General features: G+C 42.1%; 1 protein-coding gene across 1 annotated transcript in view; it reads left to right on the forward strand.

Annotated features, from left to right (window-relative positions):
- Window positions 1-24,074, forward strand: part of PATJ (PATJ crumbs cell polarity complex component) — a 247,506-nt gene extending 223,432 nt beyond the window's left edge. The window contains exons 41-45 of the mRNA XM_087820482.1: window positions 117-239; window positions 983-1,087; window positions 14,579-14,685; window positions 17,838-17,961; window positions 22,109-24,074. Coding sequence (XP_087676608.1) covers window positions 117-239; window positions 983-1,087; window positions 14,579-14,685; window positions 17,838-17,961; window positions 22,109-22,255 — 606 coding nt within the window. The 3' untranslated portion in view covers window positions 22,256-24,074. The remainder of the gene's footprint in view (window positions 1-116; window positions 240-982; window positions 1,088-14,578; window positions 14,686-17,837; window positions 17,962-22,108) is intronic.
- The last annotated feature ends 855 nt before the right edge of the window (window positions 24,075-24,929 follow it).

The following is a 24,929-nucleotide window of genomic DNA, read 5'->3' on the forward strand; positions in this document are numbered from 1 at the left end:
AACTCCTGTGTTACCCCGACCTCCTACATCACGGAGTGTTACGTTCAGCAGCTATCAGGGGACAATCAGGCCATGGATCTTCATTAAATGTGTTTTATGTTTTGCTTCTTTTTTAGGAGCTCAGTGATGCCCTTGGAATCAGTATTGCTGGAGGAAAAGGAAGTCCCTTAGGAGATATCCCAATATTTATTGCCATGATTCAGGCCAGTGGTGTGGCTGCGCGCACACAGAAGCTTAAGGTAAACAAAAGGGGACCGGTGAAGTGCTCACAGCATGTGGTGGACGGGAGAGGAAGTTGCAGCCACGGGCACTTTGTTTAAAGTTGGAATTCCAACAGCCTTAGAGACCCATGCTGAGGGCAGAATGCACTGGAAAAAGTTTATACCTGAAATTCATTGGGTCCCGGAGAATATAAAAATATTATTGTTTGTATCAAAGCTTCTCAATGAAAGGAGAAATTGCAGCTCATTTACAAAGCCTCCCATACTGGGTTTTTTTTAAGCACCTAATTCCATCCAAAGTTGATTTTTACCTGAGAGTGATTTGACTTTAGGCTCTTCCTTCAACCAAAAGAATCAGCATTCTTATCACCTTTTCCCATTGCCTCTTAGTTTTAAGTTAGGTAGAAAAATAAAGCAGAAAATATATGGCTTCCTCATTAGAGCTTTATTGAACAGTTAATTTGTACACCCCCCTATTACTGGCGAATGGATGTATGAAATACCACCATTACCAAAATCCAAAAGCAGCCTGCCGTGCCTTACAATAATCAAATCTGACCCCCTTCTTGTTTCTCTGATTGGTCTGTATTTGGGGAAAGCCATAAAAATTCCTCGTGCTTCTGGAACATGCACACACAGGAGACACAGAATCTTCACAATAGCCGCAAATGGGAAATAAGACTTCCAAAGAATTTTAAGCATTCTTCTCAAATTTAATTTTCCTTAATGATAGTGATTTTCTACCACTTTTGTACTTCCAGGTTGGAGATCGGATTGTCAGCATTAATGGGCAACCTCTGGATGGGCTGTCTCACGCGGACGTGGTTAATCTGCTGAAGAACGCCTACGGGCGCATTATCCTGCAGGTACTGCCGTCAGTGGGCCGCACAGCTGCACAAGGCAGATAAGTGGCTTGCAAAAAAGATTGAGCGTCACTGGCAGTAGGCATCACCGCCCAGCGGGGTGCTCGCTGATGTGAATTATGAAGGTTGAAAGCAAGAAATTATTATTTTTATTCAGAAATTCTTTAATGCCACCCATACAGGCAGTGAGCATGATTATATGAAAGCATAACAAGGGGAGAGAAATTACTCTTTGCTTCACGTGATAAATCAACAAGGCTTTTAGCTTCCAGTATTCTTTTGTAAATCAGAGTTTGCAAGGAATAGGAAATGATTTCTTTTCTTCTGCCCAAAAACTGTTACTGAACTGCCCAAGTGCTGTTTCTTCCACTCACATCAAAAGAAGGGAGAAATACAATGCTCTTTTTCCTGTACCTTAAGTGATTGCCAACACTGTTAAATTCTCACTGCAGAGTAGTCATCAACTAAGGCAGACAATTATTTATCAGCTGTGGTCCTCAAGGGTATTGTCCAGAGGTGCAGGGAAATATACCAGGAAATAAAAATGAGGTGTGCTGTTAATTACCTCCTCTTATATTCCCAGCACTTCACATGTGTCTGAGATGGATATCATGCGGTGAGCGAGAGGCAGCACACTGGCAGTGAGTTTCATGAAAGAATTTCCCCAAAATGTATGATTATAATCAGGATAATTCTGCAGAAGTAGTATTAAATGGTTTATAGGTAAAAAGAATAAAACCCACCATTTTGTACCTTCGAGGGAAGGCTAGCCCAGCCCCTCTGATCATTCTAGCCCTAAAATAAGAAGTTCAAATTGAAAAACCATTGCTTTCAGGGAGAACCAATTTGTGACGCTTAACTCTCATGTCTCAATGGTCTAAGTCCAAAGTGCCAAAACAGACACTGAAAAAAGTATGTGGCTTTCAGCATGTATGAAGGGAATCATAAAAATACCATCAGTAGTTTTGAGGGAGTTGATGTGATCAACACCCTGTTTACTCAATGAGTTGGGCTCCCGAGTTCCTGTTGAGCACAAACAGAAACACTATGTGGACTGGCCGTAGAGTCGGCTTCCCCCCCCTTCTTGTCCACACTTTCAGTAGAGACTACCCTGGTTACCTCACCTTCCTCCCTCTGCCCTGGTCAGCGCCTCCAAATCCTTCCCTTTCGTTTGCTGTACTTGCTCTCCCTTCGAGTTAGGCTGACCCCTAGAGGCCCTGCAGGTGCAGCTCTCCACCCTCGGAGCCGTGGACCGTTAGCTGTACTGAATGTGAAGGGGAAGTTATTCCAGATGATAAGTATGTCAAGACAAAAAAGTGTTTCCCTTCACAAAATCTGGCAGCTCTGCTATTTTCATACACTGATATCATTTGCTCAGCTGCCCCTTCACAAAGAAATGAGAAGACACAATGTAAAAGCGCAACATTACCTATAAAAAGTACCTCACATGAAAATGAACTCATGCTCTCCCGTGCGGAACTAACACTTCATTCAGCCAAATTGCCGCTGTGAACATACTTTCGAAGGGGTTCCTTCTTTTTCCTAGTTTTGTATTTTAAGAGGAAAATGACGTTTGCTTTCAAAATGTTCTCTTGCATTAATCACATTAGTTGGTGTTGCTTTTTTAACATGTGTGATGAAAAGCTTAAGAGAATCCTTTGGGATTCTGTATGATTTTGACAGTCATAACGTACACAGCTATGGGTATGGAGCATATGTGCTGCTGAAGGCTTTAGACACAAAGCCCGGGAAACTCTCAGGCCCCGCATCAGACACCTTTCAGTTGCATAGTGTACTTGCTTTAATTAAAACAATGTACAAGGAGTAGGACAAGCAAGCCAGTGATCACAGCCAGTTTGTCACTAGGTAATTATTTATACCATCAGATGACAGAATAGTAGGGAAGGTCAGATAATTGCGTCTGACGATGTGAAAAAGACTGTTGTCAGTGTATGTGTGGTGCAGTCGGCAGCTACTAATTGCACAGGGAAGATTAAGGTCTGGGTCAACAGGCTGCAGTGGGGAGAAGGGGAGAGGGTGGAAGAGGTAGGGGGGATCCATGGGGAAGAAGGGGAACATTTGTCATACTTTCAACAATAAAGGTAAATTTTTAAAAAAGAGCGGAAGAGACAGCCACTTCTGGAAGCTTCTCCCGCAGTTTAAGTTGCTATCTCTAGGTGTAATAAGGAGGTAGAGATCCCTCACCTTCCAGCCCAGTGGTCTCTCATAACCAGTTACAGATTGGTCAGTGGAGATTGATTTCGCCGTGAGGGGTCATTTGAAATGTTTCCAGTTATATTTGCTTCTGTAGTTTGACAGTTTGGCAGTTCAGTTCTTTTGTCTGTAGAAATACTATAAAAATCATTTTTGGATAAAATCAGGTAACTCAGGCTCTCTGCTAAAAAAAAAAAAAAAAAAAATTTTTTTTAACTTTTTTATTTAAAACACAGGATAAAAAGAACATATAAGGGATTTTTATCACTACAGGAACCTGTGAGGCTTGTTCTGGACCCCATAAGAGACTCTGCAAGCATTTTATTTAATTTATTTCATTTTATTTTTTTAAATATATCTTTATTGATTTCAGAGAGAGGAAAGGAGAGGGAGAGAGAGAGATAGAAACATCAATGAGGAGAGAGTCATTGATCAAGCCCGCAACCGGGCATGTGCCCTGACCGGGAATCGAACCCCAATCGCCTGGATCCCAGGTATATGCTTAACCGCTGAGCCACGCCCGGCTGGGCTCTGCAAACATTTTAGAGCATAGGAAAATGTATGGATTGAGGGAGCGTTAACTAACTCAGGAAATTTAGGAGTGTGTCAGGAGAGAAGAGAACGTTGTAGTTTGGGACATCCAGAGGGAGAGATGTCCAGCAGGCACAGGAAATGTGCTGCTGATGGTGGGGGGACTTCAGTGCTGGAAACAGGGGGTAAATTAAGCCATCCCCCTGTCAACATCCACACTGCCTGCCGCATTAAACTTCATAGATATTGGTCCAGTGAATGGAAAGAGTGGAGACAAAGACAGGGGACAAAGGCTTGGAGCCAGCAGCAAGTAGGGAGGGCAGAGCAGAGGCTGAAATCAGGGACATTAACTAACGGTCCAGCCACAAAGTTTGGAAGGCCCTTTAAGGGCATCCTTCAGATCACAAACCACCCAACCCTGCTATGAGAGGGCCTAGCTGCTGACTAGAGGAGAGAGACATGTCTTAACTTATTAAGATAATGTTTAGAAAACAGTGAGTGACTTCTCTTGTGAGCCCAAGATTGACAATGAAAGAGAAGAAATAAAACACAGGATTCATTCAGGAGATCCAATATCCGACAAATAGGGGTTGCAAAAAGAAAAACAGAAAAATAACAAAGAAATGAAATAAAATTCAACTTAAGGTCTATTAATCAGTGAGCAGGAAAAATGAAACAAGACTGAGACCTCTATACATTTTAAAACTTTCCAGGAGAAAAGTATAAGCTACTTTCAAAAGAACAAGAGATTCACATGGCACCTAGCTTTTTTTCAGCAGTGTGTTTCTGAGAAGTTAGTTTAGGATGTACCCCACCAAAAGAGCAAAGTAAGAAAGAGGAAAGCCAGTGGACCCAATGCTAAAAGAACATCGAAGTCCCAAGACAGCTGTGTGGCAAGCATAGAGAACAGCTTGTCCCAGGTGTTGCAGGGGAAGAAAGGGGGTTCAGAAGGGGGCCTCTGAGTTAAAGAGTAAAAAAGAGGAACAGACAGATTACCTCATGTTTGACTGATTTGGAAGACTGAGATCCGTTGGGAAGTTTGGGGCTGAATTAGTGATAAGTATATTAAAAATTAAATAAAATGAGATGATTATTAACCTTGGGGCAAATAAACATGTATCCAAAAAAACAAAACAAAAAGGAAATATAATCATAGTTTAGTAATTGGCTCAGTATAAATAACATTTATGTAAATATTCCAAGTCATAATAATAAAAATCAATACAACCAAACATCATGATGCATGAAATATTATAAGCATGGGATTTGGGGTGTGTTGGTGGAAAGGAAAATATAAGAGAGGTAAATTTTTGACTCCTACAATAGGACATGATCAGATAATATTTAAAACCAAAAAATCAAGAAATAGAAGTAAAAGTGTGTTTTTTAGGAATATGGGAGCAAATACTAGAAGAAACAGCTAAAATGTTGAAAATAATTACTTTTAGGGAGTGAGAGTCAGTAATTAGGGAGGAGAAAAGGGAACTCCTCATTAAATCTTTTTTATTTTAATCATTTTTATTTTAAATTACACATGAATAAATTTGATTTTTTAAGTTGAAATAAAAAAGACCTTGTTGGAGCCTGGCCGGGCGTGGCTCAGCAGTTGAGCGTAGGCCTAGGATCTGGGAGGTCGCAGTTCGATTCCCGGTCAGGGCACATGCCCGGGTTACGGGCTCGATCCCCAGTAGGAAGCATGCAGGAGGCAGCCGATCAATGACTCTCTTATCATTGATGTTTCTCTCTCTCTCTCTCTCTCTCTCTCTCTCTCTCTCTCTCTCTCTCCCGCCCTCTCCCTTCCTCTCTCTGAAATCAATAAAGATATATTTAAAAAAAAAAAAAAAAGACGTTGGAAATTGTCAGAATTATAGAGATATAAGTATATTTAAAGAAACAACTATAACTTAAAAATAATATAAAAAGTGGAAGATTAGCAAGCTAAATTTTCATCTCTTGGAACAGAGAGTCAATTGGCATCATCAAAATGATAAATTTCAAAATTGGCTTATCAGCATAATATTAGGTTATATACCTCTAGGATTAAAAAGAGAAAAGTTCAGTGTGTCTCTAGGGAGTGAGAGTGCTGAGTTTCTTATCATGTATGTACTATTTAATTTTTTATCATGAACACACAAAAAGAAATAACCTGGAAAAATAAAATAGAAAGGGACCAGGAGTCAAAAATACAGTTCCTAGACACTAAGGGAGAAAAGAATTTCAAGAATAGCACACTTACCAACGAGGCAGAAGTAAATAAAACTGCAGAAAAGTCACCACGACTGGCAGATAAATCCCTGGCAATCCTTAGTATAATTCTTTCTTTTAGAGTTGGTGGCAAGTCAATAGAGAGCCAGGGAGTAGTTGGGAGCAAAGGAGATAGAAGAAAAGGTAGGGGTAATGTTACCTCTGGGGGAAGAATTTGCAGGGGGGTGTGAGTTGGATGGCTTCTTTTAGGGCGTTCATTTTCTAAGAGAGTAAAGAAAAGATTTAGGTATTCAAGAGAAGTGCTTCTGGAACTTTAGCCTGCCCCAGAATCACCTTGATGGCTTGGTAAACATGACTGCCAGGCCCGGCCCCCAGAGGCTCTGATTCCATAGGCGTGGGTGGGATCTAAGAATCTGCATTTATAATAGGCCCCCAGGTATTGCCGATGCTGCTCTTCTAAAGACCAGCCTGAGACCCGCTGGAGGAGTGCGTTATTTAGGGATGAGTGAAGATTTACACGTACTTTTCTGTGCCTGGAACACCCATCTCACTGCACTCTCATCCCCTCTTTTTCAATCTTGTGAGATCCTTTGTTTAGAAACTTCAACCAAGAACAGGGAGTGTCTGGGGGTCGGTTCTCCCACAGACCACGAATTTATCCAGAGCAGGGATAGTGTCTCTGCCTCCAGCCCAGAGCAGATGCCTAGTACATGGTTGCATTGAGTAGGTTGCTGAGCCATGCCGATCAAGTTGCAGGACATGAACTTAGAACATATCAGCACAGTTACCATTTGGTTCCAGAAAAATTCCAGTAGAGGATTAAATGAGATGTGATGTTTAATAAAAACAGATTATAAATGGTAAGCATTAATTAAGTGGTATTTTATTACTTGCATTATAATAACATAGGCTTGAAGTCAATGGATGCTAAATTTCCTTTTAAAATCCTAGAAGCTGAGTGGTTTTCCGGGTGGCAGTTGAGGTGTGGGCCACTAGGTGGCGATTTGCCCCTTACTTGACCTCAAACATTTGACGTTTCAGACCAGTATATTTTTAAAACAGACACATTAAAATCAGTATTTTCTGATGTCACCGGAATCAGTGTGACTAGGTTCTAAATAAAAACTTTAAGCAGATCTGCTTTCTACTTTTTTAAGTTACATCAAATGCCAGGCATGGGACAAGGCAAGCTCTTCTTTTTTCTTTTTAATTTTTTTATTTATGGATTGATTTTTGGAGAGAGAGAGAGAGGAGGGAGAGAGAAAGAAACATCGATTTGTTGCTCCATTTATTTATGCATTCATTGGCTGATTCTTGCAAGTGCCCTGACCTGGAATCAAACCCCACAACCTTGGTGTCTGGGGACAACGCTCTAAGCGAGGTACCCAGCCAGGGCAAGGTAAGCTTTTCTTAGTTGTTCTGTGATGTGCTTCCATCTTAAGACACCAACTTTCTCAGGAATCGCCTTCCCTTGACAGCCTTCCTGGTTTTTTTCAGCATGTCTGCACTCTGGATCCAGGCTGGGCGTGAGTGCTGACTTTGTATTCTGTGCTGCAAGATTTAAGTCCTAACAAATCTGAGGGCTAATCATATTCCTGTACAGGATCAGCAGCTTTGGAAAGTTCTAAGCAAGGAGCTCAAGCTTTTGTGGATTGTAACACTGTAGTTACCTGGAAAATATTCTGACTTCTTCATTCTCCAAAACACAATCCCACAAACCCGTTTTTAAGGAAAGGTACTCATCCTAGGGTTTGCACAACAGAGACCTGTGCTTTATTACCCAATTAGAAGTTTTATTAAACATACACTGTTCTAATATAGAACATGCAGTTCGGACTGAATTTAGTTTTGCTTATGACCCAAACTGTCAAATGCCACAAGGAGACAAGCCATGAGAGAGAGAGTCAGGCTAAATACCTTCCTGCAATAACGCAGTTTGAGGAAGAGACAGAATTTAAGGAAATGAATATTGAAGGGAAAGCCCTCTTGGAGAGGGAAACATAGAATGAGGGGCAGGTGCAGTCAGAGAGGGAAACACAGAGTGAGGGGCAGGTGCAGTCAGAGGGGGAAATGCCGGGTGAGGGGTAGGTGCAGTCGGAGGGGGAAACACAGAGTGAGGGGCAGGTGCAGTCAGAGGGGGAAATGCAAGGTGAGGGGTAGGTGCAGTCAGAGGGGGAAACGTAGAGTGAGGGGCAGGTGCAGTCAGAGGGGGAAATGCAAGGTGAGGGGTAGGTGCAGTCGGAGGGGGAAACACAGAGTGAGGGGCAGGTGCAGTCAGAGGGGGAAATGCAAGGTGAGGGGTAGGTGCAGTCAGAGGGGGAAACGTAGAGTGAGGGGCAGGTGCAGTCAGAGGGGGAAATGCAAGGTGAGGGGTAGGTGCAGTCGGAGGGGGAAACACAGAGTGAAGGGCAGGTGCAGTCGGAGGGGGGATTACCTTGGGAGCAGGAAGCACATTTGAAGGGGGAGATACGCTTACTGGGTCTTCCTCTCTCATGATTCAAAGGTCCCTGCATGTTCCTCAGGCCTGGAGGATAAGACTTCTTCCCCTTCTCTCATTTCACAAGCCTCCCCCTCTCCAGGTGCAGGGATTCCCTCCTCTTCTTCCTGCGGGTCAGCTGCCCCCTCTCCTCAGGTAGGCACTTACTGAGGTTTTGATCATAACAAGTTTGGGGAAGATGTAAGGAAACAAAGTACTTTTGTAAATGGCCGGTGAGAGTTTAAACTGGTAACTTAGGAAGCTCTGTGCGGTTTCCTATATGCCCACCCATCACCCAGCAGTCCCGTGTCGAAAGAACCACTTTCAAGATGCCTGTAGCAGCACTATGTGCATTAATAGGAGGAACTGCAAAGGCCCAGAGGTTTGGAACTAGGTTAACGGTTTTGCAGGGTGAGTGGGAAGCAAGGAGGATGTCTGCCACAACTCCAGGTCCCCAGGAATGAGGGGTGAGAGGCACGTGCGTTGCTGATCTGTAAAAAGCCAGACCTTAGGCTGCCGATCGTAAGAGTTGGAGCTGGCCGTGGCTGGGTCCAAAGACTCCAGACACCACAGCTCTTGAGCCACACATTCAAGTTGCACAAACCTACTCCCCATTGTCTAAGGACCTCAGGGCCTCCCTGTCTTACCCAGGAGTCCTGTCCCTCTCCGCTCCTCTTTCCACTTTGAATGGCATATGTTCACATCTGTCCCCCGTACCTGATGACATCAGTGGGAAGCCTGTTTGTTGGAGGGCAGGGGACACATTTGTTTTCCCTTGGTTTCCTCTGCTCCCATCTCTATCCTCAGAACCTACCACAGAAGTTTATACCCAGGAATTCAAGATTTCCTTTTTTTTTTTTCCCCCTCAAAAACTGAGTAAACTTTTCTTTAACCTATTTGCCTTCCCCTCCTTCAAAACACATAAGTAGACCTCTCCTAGCCTTACGTCCATGTTGTGCGAGTCCCAGGTTTTGGTGGGGCCAGAGCAAGCACTTCAGGTGCAGGGCTGAGCAAAGACTCGTAGATCACATCTCCTTGAACTTATATCCAGCTGAACATACACTCCCTTCTGAGATCAGATTATCCCCTTTCACAAGTCAGTCCCTGGGAAGGCCAGTCAACTCAGAGACCAAGATGGTTGACGCAAATGCCTTGGGGCTGTAAAGTCATCTGGGGGTGACCAGTTTGTGCTCTTTTTACCTTCCTGCAAAAGACCTAGCTGTTCGTGAAAAACCCTCAGTTTTCCCACTTAGCCCCTTGAGTTCTACTCCTACGAAATAGGCATGAACCTGGGTTGCTCCTAGAATCCTAGGTGGATCTCTAGGATTTAATATTATCAGTGGTTGGGAGGCCCCTTTTATTTCAGGGTTCTAGGGTGAACTAAAGGCATTCATGTTTTGGAGGGATGTGAGTTTTTCTGCAAGATGATGTTGTAGGAGTGGTTTTACATTTTCTAGCTAGGTTGTTTTAAAAACAAAAAAAACAAAAGCAAACAATTTTTACCCAAATGAACTATCACTTTGGTTTCATAATTAGTATGGCAGATTTCATGAACTCTTGAAAGTATATTCTATTTCTAAAAGTTAAAAAGCTTTCCTTCTAGCCCAGCTGGCATGGCTCAGCGGTTGAGTGTCGACCTATGATCCAGGAGATCACGGTTCGATTCCATCAGGGCACATTGCCCAGGTTTCGGGCTTGGTCCCCGGAGGGAGGGGGACGGGGGCATGCAAGTGGCAGCTTATCATTGACTCTCTCATCATTGATGTTTCTATCTCTCTCCCTCTCCCTTCCTCTCTCTAAAATCAATACAAACATATAGATATATATCTTAAAAAGCTTTCCTTCTAAAACACCTGTGGGGTGTCTATCTCCCATGCAAAGCCTTCACTTGTGGTAGGGGGGAGTGGGATGATGTTTTTCTGCCTGCTGTCAAGCACATGGATGATGACCTTCTGCTCTCTTCCCATCTGCCGTTGGACTCTCTCTCTGCCCCTCTTCCTCCCAGGCTCCACATCTACACTGTGAAGTCTGTGCCCTCACACCAGGCGATTTGCCTCACACTGCATATGATTAATAGCACAAGACTGTAGAGTGAGATGGCATGGATTTGAATCCAGCCTCCACTCCTTAACTGACGTTGGGAAGTTACTTAACCTCTCTGCTTCAGGTGCTTCTGTCTGTAATATGGGAATAATCATGGCACCCACCTCTGTAGAAACTCAGAAGAGTGCTCAGCACAAAGTAAGTGCCCAGTTCAGTAGTGGCACTATTATATATTGAATAAATGAGTAAAGAAATGAGATGTTGCCATCAGATCTTGGCTTTTGAAGGTACCTTAGAAAGAAATAGTATTTGACTGACTTTCTTCCTCAACCCCTCAACGGATGGTCTGTTTCTTGGTCAGCCGAGAGTACGTGTCCAAATTCCCACCAAGTCTAGGAATCAATCCCCTTCACCACATCTCAAACTGGTAGATTTTGAGTCTGAGTGCTTGCTTTGCTAATGTGCCATTCCATTTTGTAACTGCCTTAATTATTAGATTTTTTTTCTTCTTACAATGACCTAAAACCAATCTCCTTGTAACCTCTTCACTCTGATCTGTGGAAATTCAGAAAATGTGAGTGTCATAATCCCTGTTCCTTAGGAAGGTTTTAGATTCATCCATTCACTCCACAAATACTCATTAGGTAATTACATGCCAGGCACACTGACATTGAGAAGCAGCCCTGATCTTTGTGAATCCTGTGCCTGGGTGGGAACGATACTCACACATACCCAGCACAATTTGTGAGCAATACTTCGAAAGTGCTATGGAGAGTAAAAAAGAAATTAATGTAAACATGGGTAGCCAGAGAAGGCTTGTGTAAGGGAAGTGACTTTAAAGCTGGCCCCAGGCTGGCTGGTTTGGGGGGAAGGAGTGGAGAGTGGGGGTTGATTCCAAGCAGAGAACAGTGGAATGTAGGGTGGAGAGGAGGGAGATAGATGGGATGAGACGGGTAGGCAAGGGGAGGACCTTGGTGCGTACAGTTAAGGAGTGTGAATTTTATTCCAAGTACGAAGAGACACCACTGAAAGGCTTTAAGCAAGGGAGTGGCATTATCCATTTTATATTTAAAAAGATAAATGGCTGTTGTGTTGAAGAGAGATTGGAAGAAGATGAGTGGAGATTCCAGTTAAAAGGCAGCTCATGGTGAATTGAATTAGAATGGTCACCATAGAAACGAAAAGTAAAGTAAATAGACTTAAGAGGTGTTTTGGAGGTAGACTGCAGAGAACTTGGTGGTGGATTATATATGGCAGAGGGGAGAGAGGTATCAGGCTGAGACTCAGAGAGTGGCCCCTGCATGGTTAGCATCCTAGCTTCCCTTACAGTTGGGAAGTCACCAGCCAGCAATCAAGTATTTTCAGTATTACAACTAGTGGATTTCTACTTAGTCTGCTGGAGGTGCCATCTACTAAAAGGTGGAAATCTACAGGGGGAAAATGAATGGAAGGGATTCAGTTGTTGGGTCAAGAGTTCAGATTTGGTTGTGTTAATTTTAATAAGCCCTTGAGATATTAAAATGCAGATGTTAAGTTGGCAATTGGATATAACAACTTGGCTGGGAATTGTGAGCACGTTGTTGGCATTTAAAGCTATGGGAATGTGTATGCTGTCACTTAGACCCTGTGTGCAAGTGGGAAGTGGGCCCGGGACTGAGCCACAAGGGGTGAGTAGAAGAGCAGAGGGTTGGAAAGTGGGCAGAGCCAGAGAGGGGCCACAGACGTTGGGGCCAGGTGATGGGGATGGGCGCTGGAATGGAGTGGGTTTATGAAGATGGTGTAGGTTGAAAGTAGGTGAGATTACAGAAGTCACGTGGAAAGACAACTCCAAAACATTTGCTGTGGGGGAGAATTAAAAGGGCTAGTGGTAAGTGGAGGGGCTCTTGTGTTCACGGGGAATCTGTCATTTCCTGTCTCTCATTCTGAATACTCCCCTAATTGGTTTAGTCGTTCTTTATATGACAGTATTTTACAGAAGATCCTATAACTCGCGCTTAGCAGGGTTTCCCCCTAGAGTAGGATGCTTCAGCCAAAATGTGTTGTGATCCAGCCGGAGCTGGGGCCAGGGCTGCCCTGCGCTGCGTCTTGCTTTCCTTCTAAATATTAACAGATTCAACTAAGCTTACAGATTTAGGCAGCCGTGCCCTCTGTTGGTTTATTCTGAAACTGCAGTCAAATCAAGCTCCTTTGCACTGCTGTCAGGCTAAGTCCCTTTACTCTGTACTTGTGCACTGAGACTTTAACCTAGAAGAACCATGGATCAGGGGTAGCCAGGAGCTCTTGAGAAAGAAGCTCTGTAACTCATTGAGGTGGAAGACAACTCCAGGCTAAGCAGACAACACCAGCTTTATGATTCCCATTTGACAGATGAGGAAGCTGGAACTCGGCACAGCATCATTTAAGAGGGAGAAATTGAGCAGTAGAGCTCCTTTCTGTGTCCTCGTAGGGGCACAGAAATATATGCCATATTTCTTTTGAATGCTCTCAATTGTTTTTTGCAGGATAGAAATACGAAGTGAATGTTTAAATGTTGTTATTCTACTATACTTTTGGGACCATCTAAAAGGCAAATCAGGCCCTGGCTGGGTAGCTTAATTGGGTAGAGCACTGTCGTTATACACCAAGGTTGTGAGTTTGATCCCCAGTCAGGGCCCATACAAGAATCAACCAATGAATGCATAAATAAGTGGAACAAATTGATATTTCTCTCTCTCTCCCCTCCTCTCTCTAAAATCAATCAATAAATAAAAATTTAAGGCAAATCATAGAGATACTCATTCTTTCTTTCATTCACTAAATATCAATTGAACACCTAATATATGCCCGACACTGTTTTTCATAATGGAGATACAGTGGTAAACAAAACAGACAAAATTCCTGCGCACACACTCCAATATGAAGTGATAGATGAGAAATAAGGTAAAATGTACACAGTGCACTAGATAGTAATGGTGGTAAGAAGGAAGCAAAGCAGGGGAGCAGGATACAAAATGTTGGGCCTGGGTGTTGTGTGGAGATTTTAGTTCGAGTGGCCAGGGAAGTGGACTTGAGTAAAGACCTGAGGGAAGTGAAGCTGGCCACACAGATGCTGAATGCAGCTGCAGAGCACTGAGGTGGAAGTGCCTGGCATATTAGAGGAACAGCAAGGAGGCCAGCATGGCTGGAACAGCAGGAACGCAGAGGAGAATGGTAGGAGATGAGGGGCAGAGATATAACTGGGCAGATCACTTACAGATGACCTTGTAGTAAGGATTTCAGCAAGTGAGGCAAGGGAATTGGGTCTCCTTTGGATGGTGTTAAGCAGAGGAGTAAAATAATCTGTATTTTAACAGGGCCATTCTCTCTGCTACACACTGAGTGGGACTAAAGCAGGGAAACCAGTGAGGGGACTACTGTAAAACTCCAGGCAAAAGAACTTTTGTAGGAAGACCAATAGAATTTTCTGAGGATTGCATGGGGGTTGTGAAAGAAAGTGTCGTCAAAGATGACACCAAAGTGTCTGCTGAAGCTGGAAGAATGAGTGAGGTTGCAGCTACCTGAGATGAGGAAGGCTACGGGAACCAATGGAGGTGGTAGGGCTCAGTGTGGGACATGTTAGGTTTGAGCTACCTGCTGGACATCCCATTAGGAGTGTCAAACTGGTGACTGGATATACATATCTGGAGTTACTTAGGAGGTGGTACTGGAGATACAGACTCAGGAATTATCATGACATAGATGGTATTTCAATTGATGAGGTGAACTGAAAAAGATAAGAAGCTCAAGGACTGAGCCCCGTGGCACTCTGGTAGTTAGAGGTTTGCGAGATAGGAAGGAGTGGCCAGAAGGTGGAAAGGAAACTTCACTAGTGCTGTGTCATGGAAGCCAAATGAAAGAAATAGTTTGAGAGAGAGAGTAATCCACTGTGTCACATGCTGCAGGTAATTTGAATAAGATAAGAGCTGAGAACTGACCACTGGATATAGGATGGTTTCTCTAATTCTCCTGACTTATAATGGGTTGTCTTGTTCTAACTTTTCCCCCAGGTCGTAGCAGATACCAATATAAGCGCCATAGCATCTCAGCTTGAAAACCTGTCTACAGGCTACCACCTTGGCTCCCCCACTGCTGAACACCCTCCGGAAGACACAGAGTGAGTGCTCTAGATGCAGAGTGCCTGTTACGTGTGTGGGCAGAGCTCAGTGAGGCCTTTTCCAGATTCTCGAGCATGCGTCCTGAAGAAGGGAGGGAGCTGTGTGCATTACTTTTCTAATTCGTAGACAGTCTCCAAGAGAGCACCAGGGTTTCCTTATTTCTCACAGAGCTTTGTTCCACTGGATAGGTTCCTAACAGACTGTTGTCGCAGGGCTTGCGCACCCACGCCTGGTCTGGTCGCTTTGACACGTGCCTGCGCCCTCTCCCCTAAGAAGCTGCAGATTTACAGCCCAGGTGCACCCTGCTTGATTATGCGAGGAACCAGGCTGCCTCAGCTTCCTAAGCAAAACCTTGTAATACTTGCTGGCGTCCTTCATTAAAACCAGTCCTTGCAGTGAAAATTGCTCATTAAAGGCAGTGTTTCTCAAACTAGAGTGTGCATAAAAATAATCTAAAGAGCATATTTAAAAATGCTAATTTCCCTGGCCCCATTCTCAGGGATTCTGAGTGGGTGGTCTATAGTGGCCTCTCCAGGGAGAGTTTGCTACAGAGGCAGAGGATCCATACTTTGAGAAATGCTGCCTAACTTATTCCCCTCAGTACCACCAGTGCCTGGTTGCTAGTAGGTGCCCAATAAATGTTTATTGGCTGACCTGAATGGTTTATTGGAAGGATCTGGTGATCACAGCCGTTCCCAACTTTTTCCTGGTATTTCATCAAATGACGTCTTTGGATTTGTTTTTCTTAAGGAAAGAATTTTAAACTAAGTTCCTTTTACTATTTTCTCATTATGAAAGTAATAAATGCATGCTCTTAAAATATGACAAACCCATGAAAGTATACCATTTTTAAGTTAAAATGGCCCTTTCCTTCAAAAAAAAAAAAGAATCAGACCCTTCTAGAAAGAGTAGTATACATTTAGCATTTTTTGATGTGTCCATTTTTTTTTAATGATTCCACGGCTGCACAGCTCCTGACGGGTTGAGAGCCACTAGTTTAAAAGAATTTAAATCACTTATAATCCAACCAGTGTTAACATCTGGAGTTTTTTTTTTTTTTACTAGTCTTCTACACAAAAAATTACAATTGAAAATGTGAGGTAAATGGAGGCAAACTCCATCTGATGTTGCCAGTTGAGAAGTGGAGCTGCATTCCTCCCTCTCCCCCTGAAACAGGGCTCTAATTGTGAATAGACATGATTCGGAAAGTCTCCATTGATTTGGTGGCCCCCGGGGCTAGCTCTAAAACAATGGCTTTGAACATCTAGGTTCCCATTTCAGTGTTCTTGGAAATGGAGGCCTGTGTTTGAAAGAGGAAACATAAATCAAGTTCATGTCTAGCCAGTTGGTCATTACCAAGAGTACTTGGAAGGCCATGAAGTAATGAAAAGTAGAGCTTTATTTGTGATGTCACTACCATTCAGCCATAGGGGATAATTCATCATTAGTCAGCAGATACTGAGTGCCTTCCTAAGGCTTGACACTGCACAAGCGCTGGATCCCGAGGATTCAAACTTAGAAACATAGGTGAAGGCATTGCCCCAGTCCTCAGGGAACTGCAGAGAACTGGAAAAAAACACCCATAAATCCATGGTTATAAAAGAGCTGATAAGTATAGGAGAGCCTAGTTCAGTGAGAGAGGTAAGCAAGCCCAGGGTCCTGTGAACCCATGGAAGAGGGGCATCACTCGACTAGGGAGTGTACTTGGAGGCAGTAACGCCGAAGCTGAGTGTTAAAGAAATCAGAAAAAGCAGGAGTGGCATTCAAAACAGTCATCAATGTATGTGGCATAGACATTCAGCAATTACTATGGGTGCCCGCTATAAGCAACCAGTAGGTACCTCAACGAACAGCTGGTATCTGTGTGAACCAGCTGAAAATCAAGCCTAAAATAAGCCAGGTAAAAGTGAGAAGGGGGAGAGGGAAGAATACTTTAGTCAGACAGAACAGCATATTCAAGGGTTTGTTTATATCCGAGTTTTGCATAATTTTTCTAAACGTGAATGCTGAGTTCACACCCCCCGCCTCTGCCTCTCGGGCGTGCACGCTGTCACAAAACCAGTGATGCTGCCGGGACACAGGCACGAGCCTCCTACTGCAAGAAGGATGACGGTGTCTGCAATACCAGAGTCCTGCAGGTGTTTGCCCTTTGGACAGCCACATTTTGGAATAAGAGACTGGTGTTAAGCTTAGATTTAACTCCTTAAGCCCATGTAGGTAATTTGATGTTTAGCCATGTTGTTTCTGAGAGAGATGACTTTCACACTGGACGAAGCTCTGAAAATCGAAATGATGCGTTTGAAAGAGATTTCCTTTCTCCATTTTGCTGTAGCTTGGTTTCTCTCTTCTCCTGGATTTCAGTTCTTGTTTACAGTCATGATCCTGAGTTTGTGACAGGCACAGTGCGTAGTGCTAGGAATACTCAGATGATTAAGACTTAAAGAGTTCAAAATAAAAAAAATTTAAAAAATTTCCAAAAAAGACTTCATGATCTGATAGAGGAGAAAGATCGTTAAGTAGTCACAATACACTGTAACAAGGGCCCCCATGGAAATCTGGGCCGCGTGCCAAGGGGCACCAGGAAGGTCCGGCTCACTCTCCCACGGGAGGCCTGGAAGCGCCACAGTGGGGGCGGCTTTGGAAGAGTGAATCCCCACGGAGGGTGGAAGCGGTGGAGCAGGTGGGTGAGGGTGTTCAGGCAGGAAGAAGGGCAGGTGACTGAGCTGTCCTGCCGCCGTCACCTGCAGACCCGCAGTCTGCACTAAGCTAAGGTGATGCCCCACCCCCTACCTCCGTGCACATTCTTTAAGGATGTAAAGACGGCTCCGTTCAGTTTTAAATAGTCAACTTCAGAGTTTAAAACTAAGCAGAGGGAAGGATGCTTTGTCAGCTTCAGCATCATGACTTTATTTGTAAATAAAGAACAGTGGGTTTTATGAAAAAGAAACCCCTAAAACACCAAGACCATTGGTCATTGGTCCAGCATGATATGGGAAATTTTAAAATGTTTCTAGATTGCTCTCTGAGAGTGTGATTTGACCTTAATAGTTTCGCAGTATGAAAGTCTCTCTCAAATCTGTGTTCTTCCGTGAAAATGAAATTCCTTCTCAATATCTATTCTCAAATTAAACAGCATGCATTGTGTTTTCAGAACACCTCCACCTAAGATTATTACTTTGGAGAAAGGCTCTGAAGGATTGGGGTTTAGTATTGTAGGGGGTTATGGAAGTCCCCATGGAGACCTGCCAATTTATGTCAAGACTATATTTGCAAAGGTATTTTTTTCCTTTTTTACTGTACTTTTTTTTTTTTTTTTAATCAAACCTAGGTTAGATTTTTTTTTAAGTGCTTTGGTTTATTTTGGGCTATACCTGGGTGTGTACATGTGTGCTTATTTTGTTTTAATCTTACAGGAAATTCCCTCAACCAGACTAGTGAAAGAAGAGTTATAATAGTGGAGTCACAGAAATGTAATTTCCTTGGGACTCTTACAAAAGTAGATGCTGGTAGATTTTAACAAGCTTCTTCTTTCAGCAACACAGTATCAGGAGAGTGCCATGCTCTTTGGAAGCTGGCCTCAGTGTCACTGTGGGCTAGTGCAAAGATCTGTTCTCCCTTGAAGTAGCAGACACAAGAGGGCCATGTGGCATAAAGCTTTGTACAAGCCTCCGATCAGTGCAACATTCGTGGCTGCCCATCACCAAAAACCTCGGGACACTGTAGCTTAAGGTAGTTTCTCTCTTACAATAGTCTGCCAGGTACTTGCAGGATCAGACCAATAAGTTAGACGAAGACTAGATAATACTGTTTTTCAGGAATTAAATACCCCAATGTATTTAATACACAGGTCATGGTGTGCTTGCCTCCAGACGGCTCTTAGATAAGTTATTTTTAACTTCATTAGGATTTTTAAACTTGGAATTTAATTTTATTATAAATTTTGAAGAGCTCTAAAAAGTACTCAGCATTGATATTGCAATTTTCTTCTTTATTGGTTTTATCACAGTCATTTGTTTATTAATTGATCTGATTGCCTCCTTTAGTTTTATTTCCCTAAAGAAATAAAGGTCTTCTAAATAAATAATAAATAAATAAATAAAAGTTTTCAAAATAAGAAGATAGCTACTTTCTTTTTCTAGAAAGTTATGCTAGATACTAAATACAAGTCTGCTTTTACCTGTCAATATCTTATCTCCTGTTTATTGGGCCTAACCATGACCTGACCTAATCCATAAGTCATTTGGCACTTGCCTTTGGGACCCATTAGGCACCTGCGGATGTACTCACCTGTTTCCATCTTGCTAAGGTGCCTATTAGGAAGGCATGTCATTCCTAAACATACATCTGCTGACTTGGTGACAGGCCAAAGGGGAGGGGAAAGGCAAATTAAAAACATTCTAGACAGCAGTGCTGCCTGGGTCTGATCATTGCCCAGATGGGTGAGCCACCTGCAGACCCCCCTTTTCCTGAGACTCCACCGTGAGTCGTCGTGATGGCAGTTCTTTGGGGGCATTATTAGACTTTGCTTTTAAGGAGCCAGCTATGTCGATAAGGGCAGTGGAAAGGCTGCAAGGTGAGCCCTCACCTGTTAGCAGGCTGTGCCTGCACCTCCGGAAAAGCCCTCCAGAGTGTTGGCATCACCAGCCCGCCTTGTAACCGTCGGGGGTCAGCTGCGGCCCCGAGAGCGCCGGGCAGCGCCCGAGGCCTTTGACCCGGCCCGCGCCCAGCGCGCTGCACCAGCGGCACCGAGCCAGGCGGCTTTTGTCAGGCCACCCGAACGTATGGCTGGGAGTGAAATGGCCATGCACTGCTGGTGGGTTTTTGAAAAGAAACAACCATCAAATCACAGTGGGACAGAGTAGTGGGAATAATGGAGGCTCACACAAAATGCTCTTTTCAAAGGTCCCCATTGAAAGTGCTCATTTAGGAAGCACTTACGTAAGTCGTAGCATAGTAGTAAATATTGAATACCCTTGGTATGTTTTGTTTTATTTTTTAAGGAGTGGACCTTTTTTGTAAAGTGAGGCATACCTGAAAATGAAAAGCTCTGAATTACAAAAAAGAAAAAGTTCTAAAGCCCTAACTAATGGCCTACTTAGTTCAGTCAGTTTCAATAAGAGGACATTCCGATGGGAGTTGTTGTTATTATTATTAAGATAGTTCCATAGAGTTTGCTAAAAGATTTCATTTGATGATTTTTTTCTCTTTCTTTTTTTTATTTGTTAGAGTGAACCAATATAACCGAATTTAAAAGTTTTCTAAAAAGAATCAATAAACCAAAAACTGGTAGAGTTTTTTTTAGTAGTTAAGTCTTTCTAAAACAAATTTTGACACTAAGCCAAATGTTTCCCCGTAGAAATTTTGAAGATCTAGAAACTATAGCTATATGTTTTTCATGTTTTTAATACTGCACATATATTCTTTAAAATGCTTGTCTTTTTAGGTTTCTGGATCTTAGATAGCCACCAGATGTGGATTTTATTGGTGTCCTAAGCCTCATTTAATATTTCTCTTAACTAAGAAATTAATTTGGCCCATCAAGATCTTTCCCCTCTAGAAATACGAAGCATCGCAGGCACTTTGGGTATATAGGATTTATATACCCAAATCTGATTAAGAGGCTGTCCAGACTTTCCATTGTCTTTCTGGTGTTTGGTTGGAAACTTCTGACTCAAAGCTGACTTTAGGTCTTAGTCACTTCAGCAGCCAGATTTTACCATAAGCAAAAAGACATGGACCTAAAGGCTTCAACAACCCTGAAAATTCAGAGCCTGTGAAATATAAAAGCATGAGTTTGATCATTGCATTATACTACCACCATTATTGAGTAAATACTGTGTGCCATACATTTAATCCTTAGAACAGGTGAGAGGTAGATCGTAGGTACCTATTTTACAGTGCAGAGAGGCTAAGTGAGGGAGCTGGGACTCAGCAAGTGGGTAAAAGCCACATTTTCGAACCAGACAGAGGTCTATCTGTGAATGATTCATTTCTTTCTTCTCTGCTTAGTCCACATGTGCCACATTGATAATGTAGGAGAGGAGAGCCAGTCAGTAGTAATTATCATATAAGCACAACAATATCTGAAATAGTGTATACATACTAGAAAGTTGAAAAGCCATCCTTTTTGGCATTAATGGAAATGAAAACTTGAAGAGTTTAACATGTCTTTAAAAAAAATGAATTACGAAAATAGCTGAGGTTTACTGAAGCCTTTAAATCTCAACATGTACAATTTAATAAAGTCCAGTTAGCCAATAATCCCTATTTTATTCATTAGAGTTACTTGTTTAATCCTGTCTTTAATGCAGTTAACACACTTCTTAAAAGAAAAAAACGATTTGAATGAAATTGCAAGTTATTTAATTTTGGTATTTCCCCCCCAGTATAGGCCTGGTTTTGAGTATTCTTTATTACAGCTTTACTCAGGAATTCTACCCGTTCCACAGTATTGAAATTCTAGATAATTCACCCGCCACCTCAGGACTTCCACCTTCAGCAGACACATGTCTCTGAAACGTTAGTGCCTCTTAGCTCAGCTTCTGAATGAGTCAGTCAGGTGCTACTAGGTACCTGAGGCCTTAATTATTTCCCCAGTGGTTCAGTATCATTTAAGCACCCTTATGGCACTGACTTTTCAAGGGATTTTCATAGTTACCCCTGTAGGTGGAAAAAGCCTCCTGTAAATCGTCTTCTAGGTCTTTCCTTTCCCTACACATCTAAAATATTTCTAGTAATATCACGGCAGTTTTAGATACTTGCTCTGTGGCATTTTGAGGAGCATGCGTGACTGTATATAACGAAAGTAGTCACGTAGGAAGATGATCAAAGGTACGTCAAGTTGAAGCTTTTGAATATGATACTGCAAAATGTTAGAGATGCTACACTTTTGTGTATTCATTTATAGAACAGCTTTATTGAGAGATAATTCACATACCGTGCAATTCACCCACTTAGAGGCTACACTCACTTTTGACATCACCGCAGTGCTGACAGGTTAATGACACAGTGGGGACCCGTTCTGTACAGTGATGGTGTTAGCAATCAGACTAACCCCAGATTCAGGCCCGCCTTCATTTGCATATTACATATTCATGACTATGGCACCATATAACATTCAAATACCATTTAGCCCTGAATATTGAAATAAAGTCCTACTTGTATTAAAAGAAATATGAATGTTATTACATTTCTACTAGTATGTTATTTAAACAGTGCATAGTTATGGTTGCTATTCAATGACTATTTGAATTAACATATCCTACATTTTTCTTAATTTTCTTAATTTAAAAACATTACCTAGAAATAACTTTAATTGGTAGCTTTTAAAGTTGCTCTTTTAATATGCACACCATAGTATTAATGTTATTTGAATGTTAATTGCTTCACCCTGGATTAAACTGAGATGTTTCTTGTTTGTAGGGAGCAGCTGCAGATGACGGCCAATTGAAGCGAGGTGATCAAATTTTAGCTGTTAACGGCGAGACTCTAGAAGGTGTCACTCATGAGCAAGCTGTGGCCATTCTAAAACGCCAGAGAGGGACTGTAATATTAACTGTGCTGTCATGAGCCTCGGGTCCTGATCACAAGGTAGATGCTGTAGAATATCCATAGGAAGACGAAGCTGAGAGGATGAGAGGCAGCCTCCACTCCAGTCCGCCTGCATTCACTCTTACTGCCCCATCCTCTGCTCAGGAGAGGTGGCTGAGGTTTCACATGAATCTCCCACCTCAGTAACCTCCCTAATGTTTTCCAGCATCTGCGCCCTCTTGGTGAGGTTGAATGCGTCTTATCCGCTTTGCATTTAACATTGATGTTTATCAACTGGCAGTAACTGGTTCTGATTATATTTGCTGAAACTGAAGTTAACGACGACTCATTCCTTATGCCCTCTCCCCCCATCCCTCCTCAAACAGAGGCTTAACAGTAACCTCAGATCTCATCTGGTGAACAGAAACAAATGTTAAGCAACTGTCATCTCACTCATGATTTACTTATGCTAATTGTCTCTTCAAGTACGCCAGAAAACATTAGCAGTGTAATTAATTTACCAGTGATCCCCATGATGAAATACCAAATTCTCCTATGGGAAATTACTGTGCTCTCTTCTGTACGACTTACAGTCAAATAAGTCTCAAACTCATTTCTCTGGCTAGATCTTTATACATTAGTCATGGGTGATTATGATGAGTCAATTTGCAGACCGTAATCTAAAAACTCTGAAAGGCTTTCTAATTATTTTCTTAGCTACATAAATGCAGACTACCTAGCAAAAGCACCTTATTCTCAACAGGAACAATTAACATCCGTGTTCTATATTCTAACAATGCTAAATTATGTTCAAGTCTGGGAAGTTCATCTGGAGTTAATGGCATCTCAGTAGGCAAGTATCATTTCCACCCCTCAGTCTTCAGACAAGGAGGTGGAAGCCCCAAAACCACACTGCAGAGACCAGCAAGTTTTGCCTCAAGTCAGATGAGGTCTAGGTGGCCTTGGCCTTGTGGAACATGAAGTGAGAAATTTGTGTATCCTTCCCCTTGGCTCCATACTGGTCAGTCTAGCTGCACAGATTATAGGAACGTAGATGGAGCAATGTGCTTAACCACAAAGTGACTGAGCAGATAAACTGAGCCTAGGAATCAGTGATTGTTCCTTGGCTAATGTTTCCTGGTCTCCAGGGAGCCTCCCATTTGCTGTAGTTTGCATGCTAAGAAAGCAACTGCAGCAGAAAATACAAGAATACCTTTAAGGTTGGTTAGGGACATTCTTATTTGGGTATTAGCAGGGAAAAAATGGGGAGATGCTTATCAGTGATTGTTTTAGGTTCTTCTGTTAAAAAAAATGCACCATGAGTGTGAGTACTGGGATCATTAATGGAAGTAGTTGGCATTATTTAACCAAAACACAATGCTGCAAATGGTTCACAGTAATTAGCAAAATGTAATGGGCTCTGATTTAAAATGTTATTTAATAAGTATAGATTTTAACTGAGAATTATCTTTGAGTAAATATAATCACGAAGTGCATTAACTCTTGTTGGAATATTTTGTGGCTATTCCAAAGTATAGAGTGCCTAAATTTTATGTTGAAAATGTCTTTCAAGATTGGTATTAAGTTTTTTGAAATTGCACATGGCTTTTAAAATTTCTAATGTATCCAAGATATGCAGTATCGTTAGGATCCTGTCTTTCAATGCATGAGAAGCTATCAACCTCTGAACATTCTATGTTAATGTATCTGCAAGAACAGCTCAGGCATCCAAGAAGAAATGAAGCCCAAATAAAACTTGAACATGCACCTTAAAATAATATATACATATATATACTTTTTGAAATGTGATTCTGCTTGATTTTGATGGAGTGTCCATTAAATACACATTTTGAAATAATATATTGTTGTTGTGTGTCTTTACACATGACCTGTCCTTTAGGTCATGTTACTCAAAGTCTATTGATAAAAAAATTGTAATGCTTTATACTCCTTGCTGCAGTAAACTGACAGAACTTGGGTTTCTCATAACTGGTTCTGTCTCTGCCTGCATGATTAATAAATAATTGCCTTGCCAAAAAATACTTTTTTGCATCAGATAAGCTTACGAGAATAAGAAGATGGGACTTTGTAAAAGGAGTAGTTTTCGCAGCCACATATATTGTTTTGGCTTCATTTGGACCATTTATGTATAGTAATAATATCACTAATTGTAGTTAGCTTGATAGGGAAATAAACCAGGAAGAGCAAAACTGCTGAATGTTTGTATGTACAAGATGTTAAGATTTTAAATAAATGTAATTGCCTAAGGAGCAAATGGAGTCTTATTATATATGAAAAAAGTTCAATTTCTGTACCTGATTTTGTTTTTTCCTTCAGCCATTATGTTCCCTAATAGAAAAAAAATCCAACTTTTCACAGGGTTTTTCAGTGTCCTGTTAAAATCCGAGATCCGCCCTGGCTGGTGTTGCTCAGTGGTGAGAGCATTGGCCCATGCACCGAAGGGTTGCAGGTCCAATTCCCAGTCAGGGCACATGCCCGGGTTGTGGGCTCCATCCCGGGTGGGGTGCATGCAGGAGGCAGCCGATTGATGTTTCACTCTCTCATTGATGTTTCTCTCTCTTCTTCTCCCTTCCTCTCTAAAGATGAATTAAAAAACCTTTTTAAAAAATATTTTTAATTCAGGTCATAGTTCCAGTTTTATGTTATCCTAATGTAAATGTTCCATTTTTCTTTTAATTGATTGATTTTAGAA

The sequence above is a fragment of the Miniopterus natalensis genome, chromosome 9 (assembly GCF_054644295.1).
Source record: "Miniopterus natalensis isolate mMinNat1 chromosome 9, mMinNat1.hap1, whole genome shotgun sequence".
NCBI classification, from domain to species: Eukaryota; Metazoa; Chordata; class Mammalia; order Chiroptera; family Miniopteridae; genus Miniopterus; species Miniopterus natalensis.